The sequence below is a fragment of the Schizosaccharomyces cryophilus genome, assembly GCF_000004155.1.
Source record: "Schizosaccharomyces cryophilus OY26 unplaced genomic scaffold supercont4.4, whole genome shotgun sequence".
In the NCBI taxonomy this organism is placed as follows: Eukaryota; Fungi; Ascomycota; class Schizosaccharomycetes; order Schizosaccharomycetales; family Schizosaccharomycetaceae; genus Schizosaccharomyces; species Schizosaccharomyces cryophilus.
The window spans coordinates 907,523-927,373 of record NW_013185627.1 but is presented as its reverse complement, the minus strand read 5'-3'; the positions used below and the strand labels follow the sequence as shown (position 1 = coordinate 927,373).

The window sequence follows — 19,851 nt, the reverse complement described above, 5'->3', positions numbered from 1 at the left end:
AATTACAAAGTTACACGAGTGGATTTAGGATGCTTCAACGGATTTTTGTAATCTCTACTTTTTCATCCTTGTTTTATTTATTTCTTCCCCTAGTACAAGTGCATATAAATCCATGACCTGAGAAATGGTGTTTTTTTTTTTTTTCCTGATGAAAACAATTCTAAATAACAAATAACATACATAGATTTAGCTTCCAATAATGAATACTGATGCTTCGCGCTTTCGTTTTCAAGAAATGTTACTTGAATAAAAGCAGTCCTGCTACCTGTCGTAGAAAGACAAAAAATTTTAAAAAATAAACAAGCGCCAAACTTGGCAAATTATTCAATTCTTATCCCTCATTCCTCTTTCTTTTTGAACCATAATGTCTACCGATCGTATTCAATTTCTCCGCTCTAAATTGGCTCAATATCCCGATTTCCCTAAGAAGGGAATCCTTTTCGAAGATATCATGCCCATTTTCTCTGACCCAAAGTCCTTTGGCATCCTCATTGATTTGTTAGTCGAACTTATTCAAAAAGAATTTAAGGAAATTGATGTTGTTGTCGGTTTGGAAGCTCGTGGTTTCCTTTTCGGTCCTACTTTGGCTTTGCGTTTGAATGCTGGATTCGTCCCCGTCCGTAAACCCAACAAACTCCCTGGTGATTTAGCCACTATTACTTTCAAGAAGGAATACGATGAAGATGCTTTTGCTATGCAAAAATCCTCCATCAAGCCTGGCCAACGAGTCTTGATCGTTGACGACATCTTGGCTACTGGTGGTACTGCTTTGGCTGCCGATGAACTCATTTTGCAATTGAATGGTAGTTTGTTGGGTCACGTTTTCCTAATGGAATTGGGCTTTTTGGAAGGTCGTAAACGCCTTAAAGCTCCTACATTCACTCTTTTCAGTGGTCAATCTGAGGCTCCTAAGGGCAGCGAATTCGCTTAAACCATCTAAGCTTTCATATTTGTTTATTAAGGAATTTTCGGTGGTAATGGCTTCTTGTGGGTTTTTCAAATTTTCATAACACTGACCAGGTGCTCCTTGTGTTTTTGGATAGTAATTTTGCTTGTATACTAGATCTTGAAGAGCACTCTTTTCGCAATAGAACTATTGGTTTTAAGAGATTCTCCATGTAATTTTTTAACTGAAAATTATAGTATGCTCGTTGTAGATAATTTATCAGTCTTTTTATTATAGAGTCATACCTGAAACAAATAAATAAGCAGAGTAAAGTACTCAGTATTACCCATTTTTCCATTAGTATACTTTTTGTTCTTCTGAGCATGTTTCACACACATACAAGTTTTCAATTAAAGAGTTTTGAAAATAACAAGGCGCGTCTTTGTGAATCCTTTGCGCAGTCATGTTGTTCCATTGGAGAACATAACCTTGATTCATATCAAGGTGTACCGTTGGAGGCACATAAGGCTTAATCAAGCCGAAAAAGTAGGAAGAAGGCGAATCTCGCATCAGTTCAGTTTTGTTGACCTTGGAACCTTGATCCAATAGTAAGAGCATTCCAGCTTTTTGTGCATTTTTTGCTTGCTGCAGCCAACTGCAGTTACCTGTAGGAGCTATATAAGCCATATCCGACTTTAAAGATACAGGCAATTTGTCGCACAAACTGTAGTTCAAAGTTATCAACGGAAATTGAAATGGTTGCAGAAAAGATCCTTCATGAATATGAAGAAATTCGGAGTAAGCTTCTTCTCCCGTAGAAGAGACTATGTGCACAAAAGCGGTTGTCGCATACAGGGCATCTCTACTCATAAACATTGCGTAATTAGGGTCAGTCAAGTAGACCGTATCGTTCTTTTCTACCTTTTCCGCTCCAATTTTAAAAATACTGTAGTTTTCATTATCGATATATTTTATCAAGCGAATTCTGTTCCCGATCAATGTTGGAACGTATATGTCGTTCATGACACGTCTTGTTGGCTTAAATGGCGGTAATAAAACGTTTCCGTAAAGAACCTCTACGACATCTGCAATCATAGGTCTTGCGCAAATTCCATAAGGATCAATTAAATCCTCGGCAATTCCATCACAGTTGGACTCGACCATTTGAAAAATAAAGTCGAAATCTTCTCGGGACGCAACTTTAGAAAAAAATAAAGGCTGTATAGAATGGTCATCAGAATCTAACGTACATGTTCCCGGATGGCGATGTTGGTCAAAGTCAAGGGCTTCATGTGTTTGTCTATTGATGGGTAATAAATGGCCTTCGGTAGTAAAAAGAAAGTCTTGAAATTTTGAATGAAATATATTCTCTTCATCAAATAGTAAATACAGATATTTCAAGGTCTCGCTAAGGAAGAAACTCTCCATTCGGTCGGAACGTACACCTGTTTCAAGGTTGTCCAAGGAAGCAAATCCACATGACGTACGAAGATTTTTTTCTATATTGTTTAGAATCGTCTTTCCTACGTTCAAATAAAACGGATCTCGAGTGGCACGGTATAGATAATAAGTGGATTCAGCAAACTCCGGTCTCAATGGGTACCCTTGTAGTTCTATGGTCTTGGTATAAACGTTAAATCGTTCAGGAATCTGTCCATACTTTGAGTAAATTGAAAAATAGTATAGATGCGATTTCTTTGCAGATTCTAGTTCGCCAGCGAGGACTAGTAACCCGGGAAAGTATGCCCCCAATGAGTCAACCCAGTAACTTGCGGTGGTCCCACTATATGCATAAACGCTCTGATAGTAATGATTTTCTGTCGAAGACATAAATTGACGAATACTGCTCAAAGACTCTTCCCAGACAGCAAGAAATCGTACGTCATCAAGTAAGATGTACGATTTGAGAGCGTATTCATAAAAACTGTCAATCCCAGCGCCAATTCCTGAAACTGGATAAATCCATTTTCCACTCATTACATCAATGCTGTTTCCTAAAAGACCAATACTGCTTCTCCGATTCCATATGGCAAAAAAGGCATTTTCAGCTGCCTTTCGAAATTTCTGGTCTCCAGTAAGAATGCTCAGCATGGAGAATTCAAGCATGAGACTGGATGCTCCGGCAGAACAAGACTCGTTGGTCTCTTCAGGAGACACTCCTTTCATCAAATTTATCCTCGCAAAAGGGATTTCCGTAGGTGTCCGGAAGGCAGGCAAAAGACGCTCACCAAGTTCGGTTGCGAAATCCAATAACTCGTTATTATACCCGGGAAGTTGAAACCCGTACTCTGGGTTAGAAGCAAAGATATGACCAGACAATAGTCCTCCCAGAATCCTAATAGTAGCTTCAAATATTTGAACTTTCGTGTCAGTTTCAAAAGACAAATGTTGAATGATCCTTTGAATAGATTCATGAAAGCCTTGGCGATCATTCAAAACGATCAAGGTATCTATAGTATCTATCAGGGTTAAAAGGTAATTTCCACGAACATCATTGATGCCAAGATTAAGGGGATTTTTAAAGTCTGGTCCTAAACCTTTACAAGACAAGGGAGCTAGTTCGTCAAGCGGAAATGCCAAATTCAAATAATTGTCGTACCCATGATAAAACAACTCTCGAGTAAGTTCTCTAAAAAGGAGTAAATAGAAAATCCAAAACTTATTTATTTAATTTCTTTTATATAAAACCATACCTCAACTCGAGTAATTCAGTCGAGTTGACTCCATATCCAAGAATTCCCTCAAATAGCCATAAAAACGCAATAAACCATGTAGTACAGCTTAAAAAGAACATAGGTTTATTTCCTTAATTCAATGAATTGCTGGAAAAAATGGAAATCAACTGAATTTAGCAAACCATATAGAATATGGAATCAATATATCTGACACTTTCCTATACGTGTAGGCCACGAAAATTGAAAAATATTTCAATCAGAATATTAGAATAGGTTATTAGTAATCGACAACAATTTCCTTGTGGTTTTTGTAAGATGTTTTGGGTAAAGTGTTGTTGGATATACTTCATCTTGACGATTTGAAAACATAAAGAAGTTGACCTTAAACTTCTGCAGCATCTATACTATGAAATTATAAGCACGGCTCAACAAAGAAAACACCAAATAATTTATCTGAAAAGCTTGCAGCTTATTATGGTTGCCTTCGCATTGTTTACCATACGTAAGTGTTTATGGTTGATATTTACGAATGTCTCATTTTTTCAATAAAGTTCAATTCCAATTAAATCAGAAAAGAGAAACAAAATTCCGACGTAGAAACCGTTCGCTGAACAGCTATGGTACATTGAGTTTCCTTTTCCAGGTCTTTCGTTGTTTACAAACAGAATTGTGCCTACCACGACAAAACATTTCCTCCAGATGAACAAATTTTTTCTTTTTCATCCATGATAATCTCCTTACCCATCGTATGCATTTATTTATTTATTTTTATTTTTTCAAATTTTTTTACAGAATAATAATCCTTTGTTTGTGTACTTTCGTCGCTTCTTTATTTTTCTTCGTTTCTATTATATGAAAATAATATTACCGTAAAGAGGTATAATTCCTTTCCTTCTGAGACTTACAGCAAGCATTATTTACCAATAACCCACTTCCCAGAGTGTATAAATTTCCTTAGAAATCAAAGGAAAGTGGATTGTTTTTAAAGCTCTTTTTATACATTAGTTCACAGCATCATCTTTCTTTCAAGCTGTCGCGGGATAACTAAGTCAAACAGGATGGGAAAACCAGTAATCATCAAGGCTAAGAAAGATTATGATGGCGTATATGAGCCAGAGCGTATGAATTGGCTTCGATTGCAATACTATCGATACCAGGTTACCTTTGGCCCATACGTCTTTACTTCTCATGAAACATTTGTCTTCAATACTATTGTTTTACTTTTGCTTTTTCTAATCGGTTGGGCCGTTAAATCTATTCTTGTCAAATTGGCACCTCCTCTGTGGAATTTAGGATTGCATATACCTAGTGCTACATCGTATTTTTTCCAAAAGAATGCTTAGAGAAAAATGTAATGGCTCTATCTGATCATAATTATACCCAATCTGATAGAAAAACAGATACTCGAGGAGTTGAATGGCTTTCTTCGCTTTTTACTTACATTTCCTTATTCCCTGGTTTCGTTTCCCTTTTTCTCGCACTCAATGGCACTTCCCTGATCAGATTACTGGGCAGTCTATATAAAAGGTAAAGACATCCTATTTCTAAATCCATAACTTATTAAATTTAATTTTGAAATGATGCATACCTTATGAATCAATTTTGTCTTTAGACACTCTCAGCAGCTTTATTCATGAACTATGGGCGGTTTCATAATCATGGTCTCTTGAAAAAAGAAATCTGCTGGTGATAATTTCTTTCCGTGATGTTTGGCATAGATTATGTATTCTTCATATTTCAACTTCTACATCATTTGCTGGCTATAATAACATTCTTTCTACAAATGCACTACTTTTTTTTGCTAAACATTACAAATAGCAAAGTGAGTTAGAAAATTTTATACATTACTAGATACCAGAAGAATATAGAAAAGTAGGAAGAAAAATATTAAAGAGTGTAGGGTCCTTTGAAAGCGTGACCGTTTCGCATAGTTAATAAAATGATGAGACTTAAAAACGAGCAACGATTGTTATGCTAGGCGTCACCGCATGAAAGAGAGAGAAGAAATGAAAAAGAAAATAATGTTACCAGGAGATATGTTATGCCAAGCCAACCCGATTCATACATAAATGAACGCCATTTCAAATGGCCTGAAACTCAAAATTACATTGGACGTCGTCGAGCAGATCTTCTAGAAATAAGGGATGATTGAGCAAGATCCAACTGAAAAGAGTCTCTATCATCACTATTGGAAATATCGCTAAAGGGAAAACTGTTTCCTGCTTGTTCATCACCAGAATCTTCTTCAACAATTAGCTCCGCTACTGAGTTAGCTCTTGAAGGTTTGGATTTCTTATGGGCATGACTCATTGGAAAGTTTGAGCGACGAACGTCGTAAGCAACCATCATTGCATCACTCAATGTAGTAATGGAGGGTGATTTATGCATAGAAGCACTGGACAAACGGGAAATCATTGTTCTCCTTGGTCGCTCTTTTAAGTCAGATGTCATTCTGCCAGGTGAAGAAGATGTAGAATCTATAGAACGCGTATAGAATTTTGGCTTGTGGGATGGAACTGAAAGCATCTTCGGTTCACCGCGAATCCATGGATGTTGAAAAAATTGGTGGATATCATACCGTTCTCTTGGATCCACGGTAAGTAGATGAGCAACTAAATCCTTTGCAGATTCCGATATGTTATCCCACCAAGGAGATAGGAACTCAAATTCGCCTCTCACAACCTTGGACGCTAATACTCTAACATTATCATCAAAAAAAGGTGGAAACCCACACAACATCGTATGCAAAACACAGCCTAAAGCCCACATATCTACATTTTTTGAGTAAAGTTCGTCGTTAACAATTTCCGGCGCCGCATAACCCACAGTTCCGCAAGGAGTAGATGTTTTTGTGTTCCAAACAACTTTGCTAAAACCAAAATCACCAATCATAATTTTTCCAATACCACCTCCACCAACTCTGGGTATGAAGGCACCTTCATCACGCTTGTTTGGATCCAAAGGAGGCGCCTGGTAATTCTCTGAGGGATGATAATTAGTCGGCTTAAACAACACATTTTCAGGCTTGATGTCCCTATGAACGATACCGCATACATCATGAAGATGTTGTATCGCTTCTGCTATTTGGATAATGACATGCCTGGCTAGTTCTTCTGAAAAGTAAGTGAAATGAACAATCTTGTGAAATATTTCTCCTCCTTCAGCAAGTTCCAGAATAAGATAGAAGAAATCTTTCACTTCAATAAAATCCAATAGAGAAACAATATTTTTGTGATGAATTCTCCGCATTATGTTCACTTCCTTGTGTACACCGCTTTTCTAGTCCAAGTTAGCTGATTTTGATTCTACCGTTGATCCTGATGCTATAAAAATCATAGTCCATAATAGAAATTCTCCACATTATTCTCGATCAACTGTATAGCATCATCTAAAAACATATTCAATGGTCATACCTGTTTCGAATTCATTTCGTACTTGCGAATGACTTTGACGGCAACGTCTTCTTGAAGATCGAAGGAATACGCTTTATATACCTTGCTATAGGCTCCACTATATGTCACCGTTAATGCCCTGGCTCTTTTACACGACACCGAATAATCCACTTACTCTCCCAGCTTTTCCTTCACTTGAAACCTTTCAAGTCCAGGAAACTCCGTAGAATTAGAAGAAGGTTCATTTGTTTTATGACTTTGCTGGCTGACTGTACCACCGGACTTTTCCGAACCTGAAGTTTTACTGCCCTTCCTTCGTTCTTTAGACGATTTGACGGATTTTATGAATTTACGAAATCCCTAATACAATGCAGTTAGTTAATTGTTTATGATTTATTTTCTTACAGTCAAAATTGACATTCTGTCATTTGATATTTGTTGTTGGTAAGAGCGGACTTCAACCCATATTAAATCGGTCTTATTTCGACTGCTTCAATTATAACCAGAAAGGACCGCTAAACTCTTATAGATAAATCTATGAAACTCTTATTTTATTGATATGCGTGGATGACTGACAAGGATTTTTAACTGAGAGGATTAATTCAGCGTGACAAATAATTATATAAACAACGATTTTATAAATTGGATTCATTGCAACGATGACTTCGACTCGCTGGGAAACAGTAGTAAGCGCTGATACTCAAATACAGACCATACAAGCATTGGTGGAAGAGTACGACAAACTTGTAATAGCTACAAGGCCTGTTTGGAAAGAGCAGTTGCGATACGTGATTAGTTTGGGATTATTCCTAAAAAACCGTAAAGGAAATGCATGGTTGTATTTATTAATGCTCTGGAAAGTAATCTCAGCTTCGCTTTCTCAAAGCACAAACAGTCTAATTCGAAAAATTGAACGCGCAGGTAATGGGTTGTTCACTCTTATCGCCGTGCTTAAAGCTCTTCTTGCTTTTAATGGACAAAACACTTATACCAATATGTTTCAAAGTTCACTGAGTACTGAAAATATACTTCCAGACCTCGACACTCATCAAGAAGGCTCCACAGGTGCAAATGACCAAACAATTATCATGCGACAAATTGTTATGGGATTAATCGATGGGTTGTTTGAAACCCGATTGCCGGCAACCCTTTGGTCCAAGTACAAAGAACTTCGAAACACAACAAAAAAAATTTCCTGCCAGCCGAATGAATGTGCATTCTGTATTTTACGTGACGAGACCAACTCAGTCCTCACGAATCCATACAGTGCTAATTGCGGTCATACTTTCTGCTATGCTTGTGTTATGTCACGTAAAGAACTGATAGTCGATTTGAAATGCCCTATATGCCATGCCAAGATTCATCGTTGTACTCCAAGCACTCATTATGGCTAAACCACATTACCAACCTCTCTTTATTTAGTTATTGAATAATGATTTCGTTTCCATGTGTGTGTCCTAAATGCTTTTACCTATAAAGTACTCCAATCTCCGCATTTGTTTACTTTTACAGCTGCTATAGAATCCCACACTACTTTTAAAGATAGCTACTTGATTTCAGCTTATACGCACCGAAAATAGTCTTATTTAATTTCCGATAATCAAGGAAGTTATTTAGATAGAGCAGCTCAAAGAGAGCTTTCCGGCTCAACCTTTACCCTTTTACTTTTGGGAAGACATTTGCTTAAGCTTTTGCTTAACAATCTTTTGTTCCTCGATCAAAAAGGCACGAATAATACGATCCTTGACGGCATTGGCACTCAAGCAACCGCCATAAGCGCGTTGAACGGTCTTCTTGTTGTGTGGAAGACGAGCAAACTCACGAGGACGCAGAGCGGGAATACCTTGCAAAGGAACGCCTGTGTCACCGCAACGGGGGATGGTGCCAAGCTTCTTGATATGCAAATAGCGGACTTTGTTACCAGGAGTCTTGATAATTCTGGTCTTGTTGCTACGAGTGTTGTAAGCAAGGCGACGGCGGTAGGTAACTCGTTGAGCCATTTTGATCTTTTTTTCGTTTGTTCTGCGCAGGTTCTTTTTTGTACCTCCTGAGCAATTGTGTTGAGTGTGACTGTTTTTGTATGCAACATGAATCGTTCTCCTTCATAAAACCAAGTTAACGAAATAGGAAAATGAGACAGGTAGTGTCTTTAATGCTTTTATAACGTATTCGACCGCGATACTTCTAGGGAAAGAAGCGAGTGAGACAACAATACACGTTTACTGAATTCTTCCAACAATCTCATCTCAAAGGTCTTTTTTAAACGAATAACCTTTCGTTTGTCTGTTTTATTTTATTTTTCTTTACCTCTTTCGTTTTTTACTTCCTTGCAAAAATTTGCTTTTTTCTGTAAAAAGAAACGCGTTGTTGTCTAATATCGGCCATCAATGAGTCAACAAACGCGTCCTGCCAAATCTGTTGAAGGGTACATTATCATCGTCACTGGCTTGCATCCAGAGACTTCTGAAGAGCAACTTGAAGATTTGTTTGCTGATTTTGGTCCTGTTAAAAATCTGCATTTGAATTTGGACCGACGAACGGGCTATGTCAAAGGATATGCATTGATCGAGTATGCTGAACTAGAGCAAGCTGAAGAGGTTGTTCGTCAAAAGTCTCTAATGCTATTAGACAGGAAATTGGAAGTTGACTTTGCTTTTTTGGAACCTCCAGTACGTCCTCGTAGAACCTCTTTGGATTCTCGCAGTCGTAGTCCTTCACCTCGACCTAGTCGCCAGGATCGTGATATTACTATGGAAGAATCGTAGTGCATGGCGAAAGAAACAGTTTAAAAGGTTTTGCTATTGTGATTTATGGATCCCATTCATTCGGTAATGATGTCAACAAAAGTTCGTTTTATAAAAATGCTTATACGAGTACACAAGTAGTACTAGTGTTCAAAAAAGGATTGAAATGTTCTCACTTTGGGTGAAGACGAAGTGTTGAAAACCGGAAATTTTTGTAATAATTGCAATCACAGAAGAAAGCATAAAGTTCATAAGGTACTTTGTTGTCATTAGTCTGATTTACAACATGCTTAAAACGAACGCTTACCGAACTTCCAAGGAAGTAAATTCACCTCTTTGTTTGATCATTGGAAAAAAAATAAACGAAATAGACGAGGGATTGGTCCGGTGTATGTTTTTATCCCACACGCAAGGTTTGAATAATGAAGGCTTTACGGATAAAGTTCTTCTTCTCTGTTACAGTTGTTGTTTTTTTATAGAAATCTTTTTATGATTGTTTGAATGCTTTAATAAGTACAGAAGCTTCGAAATATATAATCAATGTCTGTTGATGAATATGTCTGGTGATAATTATAGGAACAGGCCCAACAAGTATCCCCAAATAAAAGATTTCTGCTGTTGGTAATCAATATTTGTTTATAATTGAACTAGAATGAACCCCTTTAATGTGTTGACTTTGCTATATTACCGTAAGTACTAAGCTGTTAGCTATATATTGAGTATTTATAACCATTTTGCTCAAAAGCAAACATAAGGAAGAACAGCTTTATAGAGACTAAACTGTAATTGTTCCTAGATACTATTTTTTGTTTGTTTTGACTAGCAGTCCCTCCATTTGATTCGCACACAAAATGTATTTGCGTAAATCTCTCCCAAAAATCCAAACAGAGCACTAAAAAATTTTGCAGGAAATTTTTTTTTCTAATTACCTGATTCTCGCCTCCTTTAGTTATTCCATTCAGCCTATCACAACATCTTAACTATTGTATACATTTTTTTCACAAATTCAAAGATCGCTATAGAGAGGTATTTGGCTGGTGAAGGGATTAATGTCTGAATACCCCTGTAAGCTGATATTGTCTTCAATATAAAAGAATCACTATAAAGAACGTGGGGCAATTTGCCATCCAATATTAGAGTTTCCATGCCAACAATGTGACTGCCTTCTTAGCAGAATATATGAAATTGGATCCTGCTACGTCCCTTGTCTGCAACACCGTAAGCCAAGCGCTACATCTTGCGATTTTTTATTTTACAACATGGGTAAAGAAAAGGGACATATTAACATTGTCGTTATCGGTCACGTCGATTCTGGTAAGTCTACCACTACCGGTCACTTGATTTACAAGTGTGGTGGTATTGACAAGCGTACCATTGAAAAGTTCGAGAAGGAAGCCACCGAATTAGGTAAGGGTTCCTTCAAGTACGCCTGGGTTTTGGACAAGCTCAAGGCTGAACGTGAGCGTGGTATCACCATCGACATTGCCCTCTGGAAGTTCGAAACTCCTAAGTACTATGTTACCGTTATTGATGCTCCCGGTCATCGTGACTTCATCAAGAACATGATTACTGGTACTTCTCAAGCTGACTGCGCCATTCTTATTATTGGTGGTGGTACTGGTGAATTCGAAGCCGGTATCTCCAAGGACGGTCAAACTCGTGAGCACGCTTTGCTTGCCTACACTTTGGGTGTCAAGCAACTCATTGTTGCCGTCAACAAGATGGACTCCGTCAACTACTCTCAAGCTCGTTTTGAGGAAATTATCAAGGAGACTTCCAACTTCGTCAAGAAGGTTGGTTTCAACCCCAAGACTGTTCCTTTCGTTCCCGTCTCTGGTTTCCAAGGTGATAACATGATTGAGCCTACCACCAACATGACCTGGTACCAAGGCTGGCAAAAGGAGACTAAGGCTGGTGTTGTCAAGGGTAAGACTCTTTTGGAAGCCATTGACGCCATTGAGCCCCCTGCACGTCCCGTCGAGAAGCCCCTCCGTCTTCCTCTTCAAGATGTTTACAAGATCGGTGGTATTGGCACAGTCCCCGTCGGTCGTGTCGAAACCGGTACTATCAAGCCCGGTATGATTGTTACCTTCGCTCCTTCTGGTGTCACCACTGAGGTTAAGTCCGTCGAAATGCACCACGAATCTCTTGAAGCTGGTCTCCCCGGTGACAACGTTGGTTTCAACGTCAAGAACGTTTCCGTCAAGGACATCCGCCGTGGTAACGTTGCTGGTGACTCTAAGAATGACCCCCCTATGGGCTGTGCTAACTTCACCGCTCAAGTCATCATTCTTAACCACCCCGGTCAAATTTCTGCTGGTTACTCTCCCGTTTTGGACTGCCACACTTCTCACATTGCTTGCCGCTTCAATGAGCTCATTGAGAAGATTGACCGTCGTACCGGTAAGAAGCTTGAAGAATCCCCCAAGTTCGTCAAGTCTGGTGATGCTTGCATCGCTCAAATGGTTCCTACTAAGCCTATGTGCGTTGAAGCTTTCACTGACTACGCTCCTCTTGGTCGTTTCGCCGTCCGTGACATGCGTCAAACCGTCGCTGTCGGTGTCATCAAGGCTGTCGAGAAGACTGCCCCTGGTCAAGCTAAGGTTACCAAGGCTGCCCAAAAGGCTGGTGGTAAGAAGTAGATTCTTATTCCATAGGTTTTGTGAATTAAAAGCGATTTGATGAATTATATTGAGTTGGTCTGTAGTAGTTTCAGAAAAAGTAGAAAACGACAGAGGTAAGTGATACTGTTACATAGATATCTATGCTGTAATTTAAAAGCTAGATGGTTTGGTATTGAGAACGTAGAACTTTATGGGATTGATTAAATGAGAATGAAATCGTTTGAAACTTCAAGGTGAAGTATTTTCCAGCAATAAACAACATGACGTGCAAAAACAAAGATTCGATAGTCTTGTTACAATACTGAGCTTTTTTTTAAACTATGTAAATTGTTTACTGTGTGCATCGTTGCCATGCATTATTCTAGATGTTCGCCTAAAAAAGCAGTCACAATAATACTGTGCACAATTCTGCAAAGTTCAACAATTCATCCAGCACACAATGTCGGAATTCCAAAAGGTCGTTGTGATTGACGCTAAGGGGTAAGAATTGATTGAGATTATAGAAAATGAGAGGATTATACTGACAAGAAATTTAGTCATCTCCTTGGACGTTTGGCATCTGTAGTCGCCAAGCAGCTTTTGGGCGGTCAAAAGGTTGTCGTTGTTCGCTGTGAAGAGTTGAACATCTCCGGTAGCTTCTTCCGTAACAAACTTAAGTATCTTGCTTACTTGCGCAAGTCTTGTCGTTACAACCCTACTCGTGGTGCCTTCCACTTCCGTGCTCCCTCTCGCATCTTCCAAAAGGCTGTCCGTGGTATGCTTCCTCACAAGAGCCCCCGTGGTCAAGCTGCTTTGGAACACTTGCAAGCTGTTGAGGGTGTTCCTCCTCCTTTTGACAAGCAAAAGCGTGTTGTCGTCCCTGCTGCCCTTCGTGTCTTACGCCTTAAGCCCGGTCGTAAGTACTGCACTGTCGGTCGCCTTTCTTCTGAGGTTGGCTGGAAGTATGCCGACGTTGTCTCTAAGTTGGAGGAACGCAGAAAGGTCAAGAGTGCTGCTTTCTACCAAGCCAAGGTCTCCAAGCAAAAGAAGGTTACTGCTGCCAAATCTGCTTCTTCTATCAACGAAAAACTTGCTTCCTATGGATACTAAATAAGCAACTTTACTTGTCCTATTTTTGCCCTATTAGCTACGTAGGAAACTGAAATATGAGCACCAAGTCCCTTTTTTGTTATTGTTTGTATTGTACATACTTAATTGCTGGTGTTTAGCATGTCTTATACAAGCTGCTTTCTCTTGTAAGTCTTGCTCAAATAATCATTCCGTAGACAATTTCTTTTATTACCATACAGTGAAGCATTTTTTTGGCTATCGTCAAATAAATAATGCTTAGTATAAAACCCAAATGTATTTTCTATAGGTACAACGATTGTTTCACACAGTAAGGACTATAATAATTTTCTTGCTTCTATTTTTAAGTTGTTAATCAAAATTAAACCCAAAGTGTCAAGTCCAGTTCGATAGCAGATGCTGCAATGGACAGTTCAAATTTCTCGAGTACAAGGGGATGAATAACGCCAAATGTACCCACACGCACACCAGCGGTGCCTGGGTCTTTACGATAGTATACAGCAGCACAACGACCAGGGAAGAAAGTTGCATCGTCGTCTGGTACAATCCAATAACCGGAACTGTCAGAATCCTTGGGATTAAAAATGCGCTTCTCATTGAGCATAAGCATCACACGATCCAACAAACCGTGAATCTGTTCGAAACCGGAAGTCAAACCAGCTTGGATAGCACAGAAGTGACGCTCGTTCCTTGTCATGCGTTCTTGAGTTTCATCGATGAAAGCAACGTCGCTGACTTCGAAAATCTTTATGGGCAAGGCATGAGTACGATTTTCACGAGTAGTCTTGAGAATACCGGGCAAAAGACTGGAACGGACAACTTGGAACTCTAAAGTCTTTGGATTGGCTAGCTGGATGGCACGAGAGTCGTCGGTCTTTCGTAACCAAGCATAGTTCTCATCATGAGAGCAAAGAATGAAGGGCAAGACTTCGGACCAGCCGGCAAGAGCAGCTTCATGGCGAACGATATCAGATAAACGGTTAACTTCCAAAGGCTTACCATAGGTAACACTTTGGTCAGGATAGGTATGTTTGAGATTGTCATAACCATAAGAAATACCAAGATCTTCCATGATATCGCACTGGTGAAGGATATCAGCTCTTGTGCAAGGGACGTCGACCAAAATGATCTTTTCGTCAGAAGGATCAGGCTGAGCTTGAAGCAGCATACGAGAAAGAAGGTTGCAAACTTCCTCACGAGGCAAAGAAATGCCACAGCATTGGTTCAAATAGTCAGTCTCAGCTTCGAAACGAACAGGCTTCAAGTTAGGAGTCATGCGGGAGCAGTTATTGTGCTCGGAAACAACTTCGACAGGCTCAATAGTGAAAGGTTCATCGCAATAGCAAGTAAACATAACAGCCATCATATTCATGACGATGTCAAGCTTGGTTTTGTCAGTAGCAGTGCATTCAATTAATACATCACGAGTGTCAACACTAATCTTGCTAAAATCGCTGTTAATAATGGGAGGAAGAGAGCAGATACGACGCTTGGAATCCAAAATGACGGGGTATCTGGGAGAGTCAGCAACCAAATGCAAGTAGCGACTAAGGTGCTTGCTATCCTTATAGAAATCCAAGAGCTCAGTTCCGTTGATGCTGCGAGTTTGATTAAGAGGAACAAAGTTGATTTCTTCAGGTTTCAAGGCCTCATAGGTGAAAGGACCCTCGACTTTGGACAAATCATGAGTGCCAATGGCTACCAAACTTCTTTGGCGGCACAAGTTAGAGTGCAACTTATCTTGAAGAGCAATGAAACTTTGGTATCTGATGGGATCAAATTTCACACCACGCAAAATGGCCGAGGCACAATAAGGACGAACATCAGCAGTTTCGGGAGAAATTTTAAGAGAAGTAGTAGCAGGGAGTAACTTATATTGTGGAGGATCCATACGGCGATTAAAGACATTCAGTGCTTGAGCAATGCCCTCCATGCAAAGCATATCATAGCGATTAGCAGCAATCTCAATCTTCAAAGCAGGACGCTCTGCTGGATCTCTTTCTGGGTCATTTGTTGTATCCTCATCTAGCTCAATACCAAACTTAAAGCATAATTCATCGAATTCCTGGGTTGCTGGTTTTATATGTTAGCTTCCGATTCCAGATGGCTTTTATTCCACAAAGTTTTTCACATACTGTAATTTCTTCCCAATGCTTTATATAATGCTTCCTTATCACAGGCGATAGTTGGCATTTTGCTCCAAATCCAAAATCTCCAAGGAATCCGTGGTAAACCAAAGTCACTTTTGCTCAGGTATACCTAGTTTCCGGGAAGGGTACTACAGTTTTCAAACAAGTAACAACGTTCTTTGATTGAGAGGGAAGAAAATTCAAAGTTGGATCCTTTACGATGCAAGTAAGAAATAAATAATTATGAAACACGTAAAGATGTAGAAATTTGAAGTACAAGATTTCGAAACAAAATGGGAAATCGTTATAGAATTTATCTATATTGTATATATTGAATCAATGTTAGCTGTATATGTTAAATTTTTTTAAAAAAAAAGATCTATGAAGGATCATAAAGGACTGTTGTATAAGCATTTCGCACCATATTTAGGAGCTGAGAGAAGCGAAGACTCGGTTGAAATCTTGAATCAAATCATTGGCATCCTCAATACCAATAGATATACGAATGAGTCTTGGGTCAATGTGCTGATCGGTCATTCTACGCCATTCAACCAAGCTTTCAACACCACCGAGAGATGTAGCATGATGGAAATATCTCAGTTCACAGCAGACATGTTTGGCAACTTTATCTGACTTTACGAGAATGCTGAAGCATGATGAATGGCCACCTGTCAAGTTTTGAGAAACAAAGTCTTCTTTCTGCAAGGAATCATGATACACCTCTAAAATCAAGCTGCTATCTATACCAAGTTTGGAAGCAAAGGCGGAATCCGTAGCAAGTTTGTTCAAGTGGGTAGCTATTAGATATCCATTTTCGCTGTGCTTGGCGATGCGCAGAGGGAATGTACGGAGCGAGCGTAAGAGCAAATAGCATTGCTGGGGATGCAGGATTGTGCCGATATAAGCGCGATCTGCCTTGAGAGCCTTAATAGCAGCTGTGTTATACGAGGCTGTGGCACCAGCCAACACATCTGTATGACCACCCAAGTATTTGGTCACGGAATGGACCACATAATCAGCACCCAAAGCTAAGGCATCTTGAATTGGAGGAGGCGCGAATGTAGAATCAACGACCAAGATGGCACCCTTTTTTTTGGCAAGCTCCTTGTAGTAGCGAATGTCAAAGACAATACCTAAAGGATTCATAGGTGTTTCCAACCAAATGACGTCGCCTTCATGAATTTCATCACACTTTCCATCAATGTACGAGGTTTTTAATCCTGTCAAGCGATTGATACGTTGAATAATGGCAACCGTACCAGAGTATCCACCAAAGCCAGGCTTATGGACGGCAATGTTTTTGGGGTTCAAATAAGCAATTAACGAATAGACCGCAGCCAACCCAGATCCATACAGAACACTAGGGGCTTTCAAAATGGAACTGAGAGCCGCCTCTGTAAGGTCGCAATTTTTCGCGCAAATACGAACGTAGTAAGGAAAGTCTTCCTCTGCCAATTTTTGGAACGGCTGCAAAGTTTCAGGTGTTCCTGGATATGTATATGTAGTGGACAGATGGAGTGCCGGTGCTACATCGTTTTCCATTGCAAGAGGATCGTCTGCATGTAAAACAGATGTGCTCATATTGGCAGCGAAAGATGCATCCTCCATATAATCAACTTGTTCGGGCATGATGTCTACCTATTTTTTTTCTTAGTAGTATTCTTCAAGGCGATCTATTTAAGTCGTATTTGAAATTATGGCTCTGACCACAGTTTAAATATAGGCCAATTTTGGTCCCATGGTATGATAAGTAACAAGGATTACCAATAATTTTGGACTATGACAACAATGGTCAATAGAACAAAGAAAAGTATGTAAATGGGAAAGAAATCACTACAGTTTCTTCTTTAATTATTTTTTCTTAAATAAAGGAAAAGGTTTTTTTCTCAAATGCAAGGTTTTTTTTTTTTTTTAAACGAAAAAAAGTGAATCATTCTTAGAAAAAACACGCTTTCGCTTTTGATAAACGACAGAAAATAGCAAACTGTTTTACTAAAACAATGAAAACAAAAGGGTTTTACTTATTTAAAATAACTTTCGTTTGGTCCATCTTTCCGTATTGTAGGAAAAGCGACTTGCTTACTAACGTAAATAAACAAATCCGTAAAAAACCATTTCAAAAGCATTTCGTTCTATGGGTCATTAGTCAGCCTCGTATTTACTGATTACAATGTTTTGAATCATTATCATGAAAACGACCTCAAAACAGTAAAACAAAAGGATATTCAATCTGTTTATGATTTTATACTTTTGATCAAGACTAACCTTGGTTGTCCATTTCTGGCTTGATTAATTATGATCCTCAATAAACTAGATTTTTCTTTTTTCTTATACAGAATTTCCGTTTTCATCTGATTTCTCAATAAAACAATCCATCAAAGTACGACTTTTACTATGTATGAGAAATCATAATACCATTCAAACCGTAAACGAATTAAAATACACTTTCATAAAATATTATCAAACAGAATACAAAGTCAGCTCATAAATGTCCGCACACTGTACCCCGAGATTATATCATCAGCAAAGGAAAAAAAAAAATTGATCACCTTAAAAACCAGAAAAACATAGATAAAATTGGCCATATAATTCTTTTCCATAAAAGATAAAACAAAACAAACATAAAAAAGCCGAACCCTGAGATAACAAGATAATAATCTTTTTGATCGTTCAGCTTAAGCGATCTCATAATCTTTTTGCTTGCATACAATACGTCTTCGACACTAAAATACTTTTCTTGCAAGCTTTCCAATAAACTGGTGCTTGAAGCGAGTTCATTAGAGTTTTCAGCGCTCATGTCCACCGCTTGAACCATTTGTACATGAAGATCTCTCATTGCAGCAGTAACTTGGCTTGCACTTGTCAAATGCATATCGTCTGTCGTCAAAAGCTCAGGTTCATTCGCTCCCAAAACCTCGATATTTTCTGATGATTCCTGAGGAACCTCAGGAAGAGCATTCCGCTCAGACGCAATCGAAATCCAAGGAATTCCAGCTGCAATCTTATCTTTGAACCGTTTATTTAATCGTATATACTCCTGAACTGATTTTTCATAGCGTAGAATCAAATCCAAGTCCACAGCAGAGTATTCGAATTCCACACGGGCTGATTCCCATAATCGCCGAAATTCACGAAAATGAAGCTTTAATTCTTGCGAAGTTTCTGCCCTTTGTAGCTCGGAAACCTTTAGTTCCAGCAAATGTATGATTTCTGCCATGATATTATCTATAAACGCAAGAGGCCTCCACACAAATAGAAGTTGGGTAATTCCCACCAGTAATTACTTTTTCTATTAGATAAATTATCAAATAATACTCTCTTTCAAAGTTCCAAGAAAATTGCCTGTTTGCTTTTCTCACACCATGCAGTGTGGTACTTGTGCAGTAAGGAGGAGGATCAAGTAGGGAATAGGGAATCATAAAGTACTTCAAAGAGGAATTGCGCTTTGTTCAGGACGAAATGTTTTCATTTAATAAACCAATTTCCAAATTCTTTTCAAATGAATCAACTTGGTTTTTGATTTTTTTCTGCTGAATTTGGAGGATGTTCGACGATGTCACCGACAACGCCTTTGGAACCGACAGGAAGCCCTTGCAGCAACAAGCGTACATGCTCCACGTCTTCGGATTCAAGTCGTGCTTGAAAGTTTGCTTCTTTTTTCGGATCAAAGCGATGTTGCAGGATTCGTCGCGCTCGTTCGCGAATCCAAAGAGGCTCGTCACTCAGATTCACCATAAAATCGCAACTTTTCAAAAAGCAATCCTTGGAACAATAATAATTCAGTCCAGCATAACGAACCATTCCTTGATTTTCAAGGCGAAAACGCGTTTGTTGTCGGGGCGCGTTGTTACAAATGGGATAGCCGCATATATGAGCGAGCTTTCGTTCCTTGACAATTTGATCATAATCTGATTTTTTCAGATATTCACGAGCTTCATTCAACGTGTGTTCATCGACGGGATCCACCAGTTTTTCAACCCATTCCAATACAAAGTTGTCGTATTCCAACCGACTTTTCGCTTCTAGTAAAAGATCCTTAGACCATTCGTTTAATTGGGCTTCTCTTTTTACTTGTGCGCTCTCCTTTTTCTTCAAAATTGATTTATTAGCAGACATCGAATGCGACCTCAGTCGTTTGGCATACAGAAGAATTTCTAAACCACACTCTTCAAATTCAATACGGACTCCTATACGTTATACATCGTAAAATAAAATATCACAACTTTGATCTTCCACTATTTTACACTAACAGCTTTTACACATACCAACGATAGGTAGAGAGATTTTCATCCAATAATGCCCTTTCAATAGTTTCCTTCAGTAAGGTACAATG

At 38.9% G+C, this 19,851-nt stretch overlaps 13 protein-coding genes across 13 annotated transcripts; 6 read left to right on the top strand and 7 right to left on the bottom strand.

Annotated features, from left to right (window-relative positions):
• Nucleotides 1-25: 25 nt before the first annotated feature.
• SPOG_02623 (alpha mannosidase-like protein) lies at nucleotides 26-4,037 on the bottom strand. The gene is made up of 2 exons (XM_013168565.1): nucleotides 3,580-4,037; nucleotides 26-3,515 (listed from the first exon to the last, which is right to left on the bottom strand). The coding sequence occupies exons 1-2, from the start codon at nucleotides 3,678-3,680 to the stop codon at nucleotides 1,244-1,246; spliced, it is 2,373 nt and encodes a 790-aa protein (XP_013024019.1). The 5' UTR covers nucleotides 3,681-4,037; the 3' UTR covers nucleotides 26-1,243.
• SPOG_02624 (adenine phosphoribosyltransferase) lies at nucleotides 97-1,235 on the top strand. Its single transcript, XM_013168566.1, has one exon. It carries the CDS (start codon nucleotides 365-367, stop codon nucleotides 929-931), a length of 567 nt encoding a protein of 188 aa, XP_013024020.1. The 5' UTR covers nucleotides 97-364; the 3' UTR covers nucleotides 932-1,235.
• Nucleotides 4,038-4,482: 445 nt separating the features above from the next.
• Nucleotides 4,483-5,522, top strand: SPOG_02622 (serine palmitoyl transferase A subunit). Its single transcript, XM_013168564.1, has one exon. The coding sequence runs from the start codon at nucleotides 4,620-4,622 to the stop codon at nucleotides 4,902-4,904; it is 285 nt and encodes a 94-aa protein (XP_013024018.1). The 5' UTR covers nucleotides 4,483-4,619; the 3' UTR covers nucleotides 4,905-5,522.
• SPOG_02621 (CAMK/CAMK1 protein kinase Cmk2) lies at nucleotides 5,377-7,373 on the bottom strand (the record flags this gene model as incomplete). Its single annotated transcript, XM_013168563.1, has 4 exons — nucleotides 5,377-6,840; nucleotides 6,975-7,071; nucleotides 7,129-7,313; nucleotides 7,359-7,373. 4 exons carry the CDS (start codon nucleotides 7,371-7,373, stop codon nucleotides 5,665-5,667), a joined length of 1,473 nt encoding a protein of 490 aa, XP_013024017.1. The 3' UTR covers nucleotides 5,377-5,664.
• SPOG_02620 (ubiquitin-protein ligase E3) lies at nucleotides 6,844-8,412 on the top strand. The gene has a single exon (XM_013168562.1). The coding sequence runs from the start codon at nucleotides 7,613-7,615 to the stop codon at nucleotides 8,345-8,347; it is 735 nt and encodes a 244-aa protein (XP_013024016.1). The 5' UTR covers nucleotides 6,844-7,612; the 3' UTR covers nucleotides 8,348-8,412.
• A 61-nt stretch (nucleotides 8,413-8,473) lies between these two features.
• Nucleotides 8,474-9,194, bottom strand: SPOG_02619 (60S ribosomal protein L34). The gene has a single exon (XM_013168561.1). It carries the CDS (start codon nucleotides 8,951-8,953, stop codon nucleotides 8,615-8,617), a length of 339 nt encoding a protein of 112 aa, XP_013024015.1. The 5' UTR covers nucleotides 8,954-9,194; the 3' UTR covers nucleotides 8,474-8,614.
• On the top strand, nucleotides 9,007-10,358 carry SPOG_02618 (RNA-binding protein). The gene is made up of 2 exons (XM_013168560.1): nucleotides 9,007-9,031; nucleotides 9,081-10,358. The coding sequence occupies exon 2, from the start codon at nucleotides 9,341-9,343 to the stop codon at nucleotides 9,716-9,718; it is 378 nt and encodes a 125-aa protein (XP_013024014.1). The 5' UTR covers nucleotides 9,007-9,031; nucleotides 9,081-9,340; the 3' UTR covers nucleotides 9,719-10,358.
• A 519-nt stretch (nucleotides 10,359-10,877) lies between these two features.
• SPOG_02617 (translation elongation factor EF-1 alpha Ef1a-c) lies at nucleotides 10,878-12,439 on the top strand. Its single transcript, XM_013168559.1, has one exon. The coding sequence runs from the start codon at nucleotides 10,957-10,959 to the stop codon at nucleotides 12,337-12,339; it is 1,383 nt and encodes a 460-aa protein (XP_013024013.1). The 5' UTR covers nucleotides 10,878-10,956; the 3' UTR covers nucleotides 12,340-12,439.
• A 236-nt stretch (nucleotides 12,440-12,675) lies between these two features.
• SPOG_02616 (60S ribosomal protein L13/L16) lies at nucleotides 12,676-13,609 on the top strand. The gene is made up of 2 exons (XM_013168558.1): nucleotides 12,676-12,801; nucleotides 12,858-13,609. Exons 1-2 carry the CDS (start codon nucleotides 12,761-12,763, stop codon nucleotides 13,408-13,410), a joined length of 594 nt encoding a protein of 197 aa, XP_013024012.1. The 5' UTR covers nucleotides 12,676-12,760; the 3' UTR covers nucleotides 13,411-13,609.
• On the bottom strand, nucleotides 13,480-15,658 carry SPOG_02615 (phenylalanine-tRNA ligase beta subunit Frs1). Its single transcript, XM_013168557.1, has 2 exons — nucleotides 15,525-15,658; nucleotides 13,480-15,462 (listed from the first exon to the last, which is right to left on the bottom strand). Exons 1-2 carry the CDS (start codon nucleotides 15,580-15,582, stop codon nucleotides 13,751-13,753), a joined length of 1,770 nt encoding a protein of 589 aa, XP_013024011.1. The 5' UTR covers nucleotides 15,583-15,658; the 3' UTR covers nucleotides 13,480-13,750.
• A 154-nt stretch (nucleotides 15,659-15,812) lies between these two features.
• SPOG_02614 (uncharacterized protein) lies at nucleotides 15,813-17,277 on the bottom strand. Its single transcript, XM_013168556.1, has one exon. The coding sequence runs from the start codon at nucleotides 17,145-17,147 to the stop codon at nucleotides 15,945-15,947; it is 1,203 nt and encodes a 400-aa protein (XP_013024010.1). The 5' UTR covers nucleotides 17,148-17,277; the 3' UTR covers nucleotides 15,813-15,944.
• A 786-nt stretch (nucleotides 17,278-18,063) lies between these two features.
• Nucleotides 18,064-18,735, bottom strand: SPOG_02613 (SNARE Sec20; the record flags this gene model as incomplete). The annotated part of the gene is made up of 1 exon (XM_013168555.1): nucleotides 18,064-18,735. The coding sequence occupies one exon, from the start codon at nucleotides 18,733-18,735 to the stop codon at nucleotides 18,064-18,066; it is 672 nt and encodes a 223-aa protein (XP_013024009.1).
• Nucleotides 18,736-19,022: 287 nt separating this feature from the next.
• SPOG_02612 (RNA polymerase II-associated protein Rtr1) lies at nucleotides 19,023-19,634 on the bottom strand (the record flags this gene model as incomplete). The annotated part of the gene is made up of 1 exon (XM_013168554.1): nucleotides 19,023-19,634. One exon carries the CDS (start codon nucleotides 19,632-19,634, stop codon nucleotides 19,023-19,025), a length of 612 nt encoding a protein of 203 aa, XP_013024008.1.
• Nucleotides 19,635-19,851: the final 217 nt, after the last annotated feature.

Excerpts from the sequence above, each read along its gene's own strand:
- SPOG_02622 (XM_013168564.1), top strand. The coding sequence starts at position 4,620 with ATGGGAAAACCAGTAATCATCAAGGCTAAGAAAGATTATGATGGCGTA.
- SPOG_02624 (XM_013168566.1), top strand. The coding sequence starts at position 365 with ATGTCTACCGATCGTATTCAATTTCTCCGCTCTAAATTGGCTCAATAT.
- SPOG_02615 (XM_013168557.1), bottom strand. The coding sequence starts at position 15,582 with ATGCCAACTATCGCCTGTGATAAGGAAGCATTATATAAAGCATTGGGA. Across the intron at positions 15,463-15,524 it reads AGCATTGGGAAGAAATTACA|CAACCCAGGAATTCGATGAA; the intron begins GTATGTGAAAAA and ends ATATAAAACCAG.
- SPOG_02617 (XM_013168559.1), top strand. The coding sequence starts at position 10,957 with ATGGGTAAAGAAAAGGGACATATTAACATTGTCGTTATCGGTCACGTC.
- SPOG_02623 (XM_013168565.1), bottom strand. The coding sequence starts at position 3,680 with ATGTTCTTTTTAAGCTGTACTACATGGTTTATTGCGTTTTTATGGCTA. Across the intron at positions 3,516-3,579 it reads ACTGAATTACTCGAGTTGAG|AGAACTTACTCGAGAGTTGT; the intron begins GTATGGTTTTAT and ends ACTCCTTTTTAG.
- SPOG_02619 (XM_013168561.1), bottom strand. The coding sequence starts at position 8,953 with ATGGCTCAACGAGTTACCTACCGCCGTCGCCTTGCTTACAACACTCGT.
- SPOG_02616 (XM_013168558.1), top strand. The coding sequence starts at position 12,761 with ATGTCGGAATTCCAAAAGGTCGTTGTGATTGACGCTAAGGG. Across the intron at positions 12,802-12,857 it reads GTTGTGATTGACGCTAAGGG|TCATCTCCTTGGACGTTTGG; the intron begins GTAAGAATTGAT and ends CAAGAAATTTAG.
- SPOG_02614 (XM_013168556.1), bottom strand. The coding sequence starts at position 17,147 with ATGCCCGAACAAGTTGATTATATGGAGGATGCATCTTTCGCTGCCAAT.
- SPOG_02620 (XM_013168562.1), top strand. The coding sequence starts at position 7,613 with ATGACTTCGACTCGCTGGGAAACAGTAGTAAGCGCTGATACTCAAATA.
- SPOG_02618 (XM_013168560.1), top strand. The coding sequence starts at position 9,341 with ATGAGTCAACAAACGCGTCCTGCCAAATCTGTTGAAGGGTACATTATC.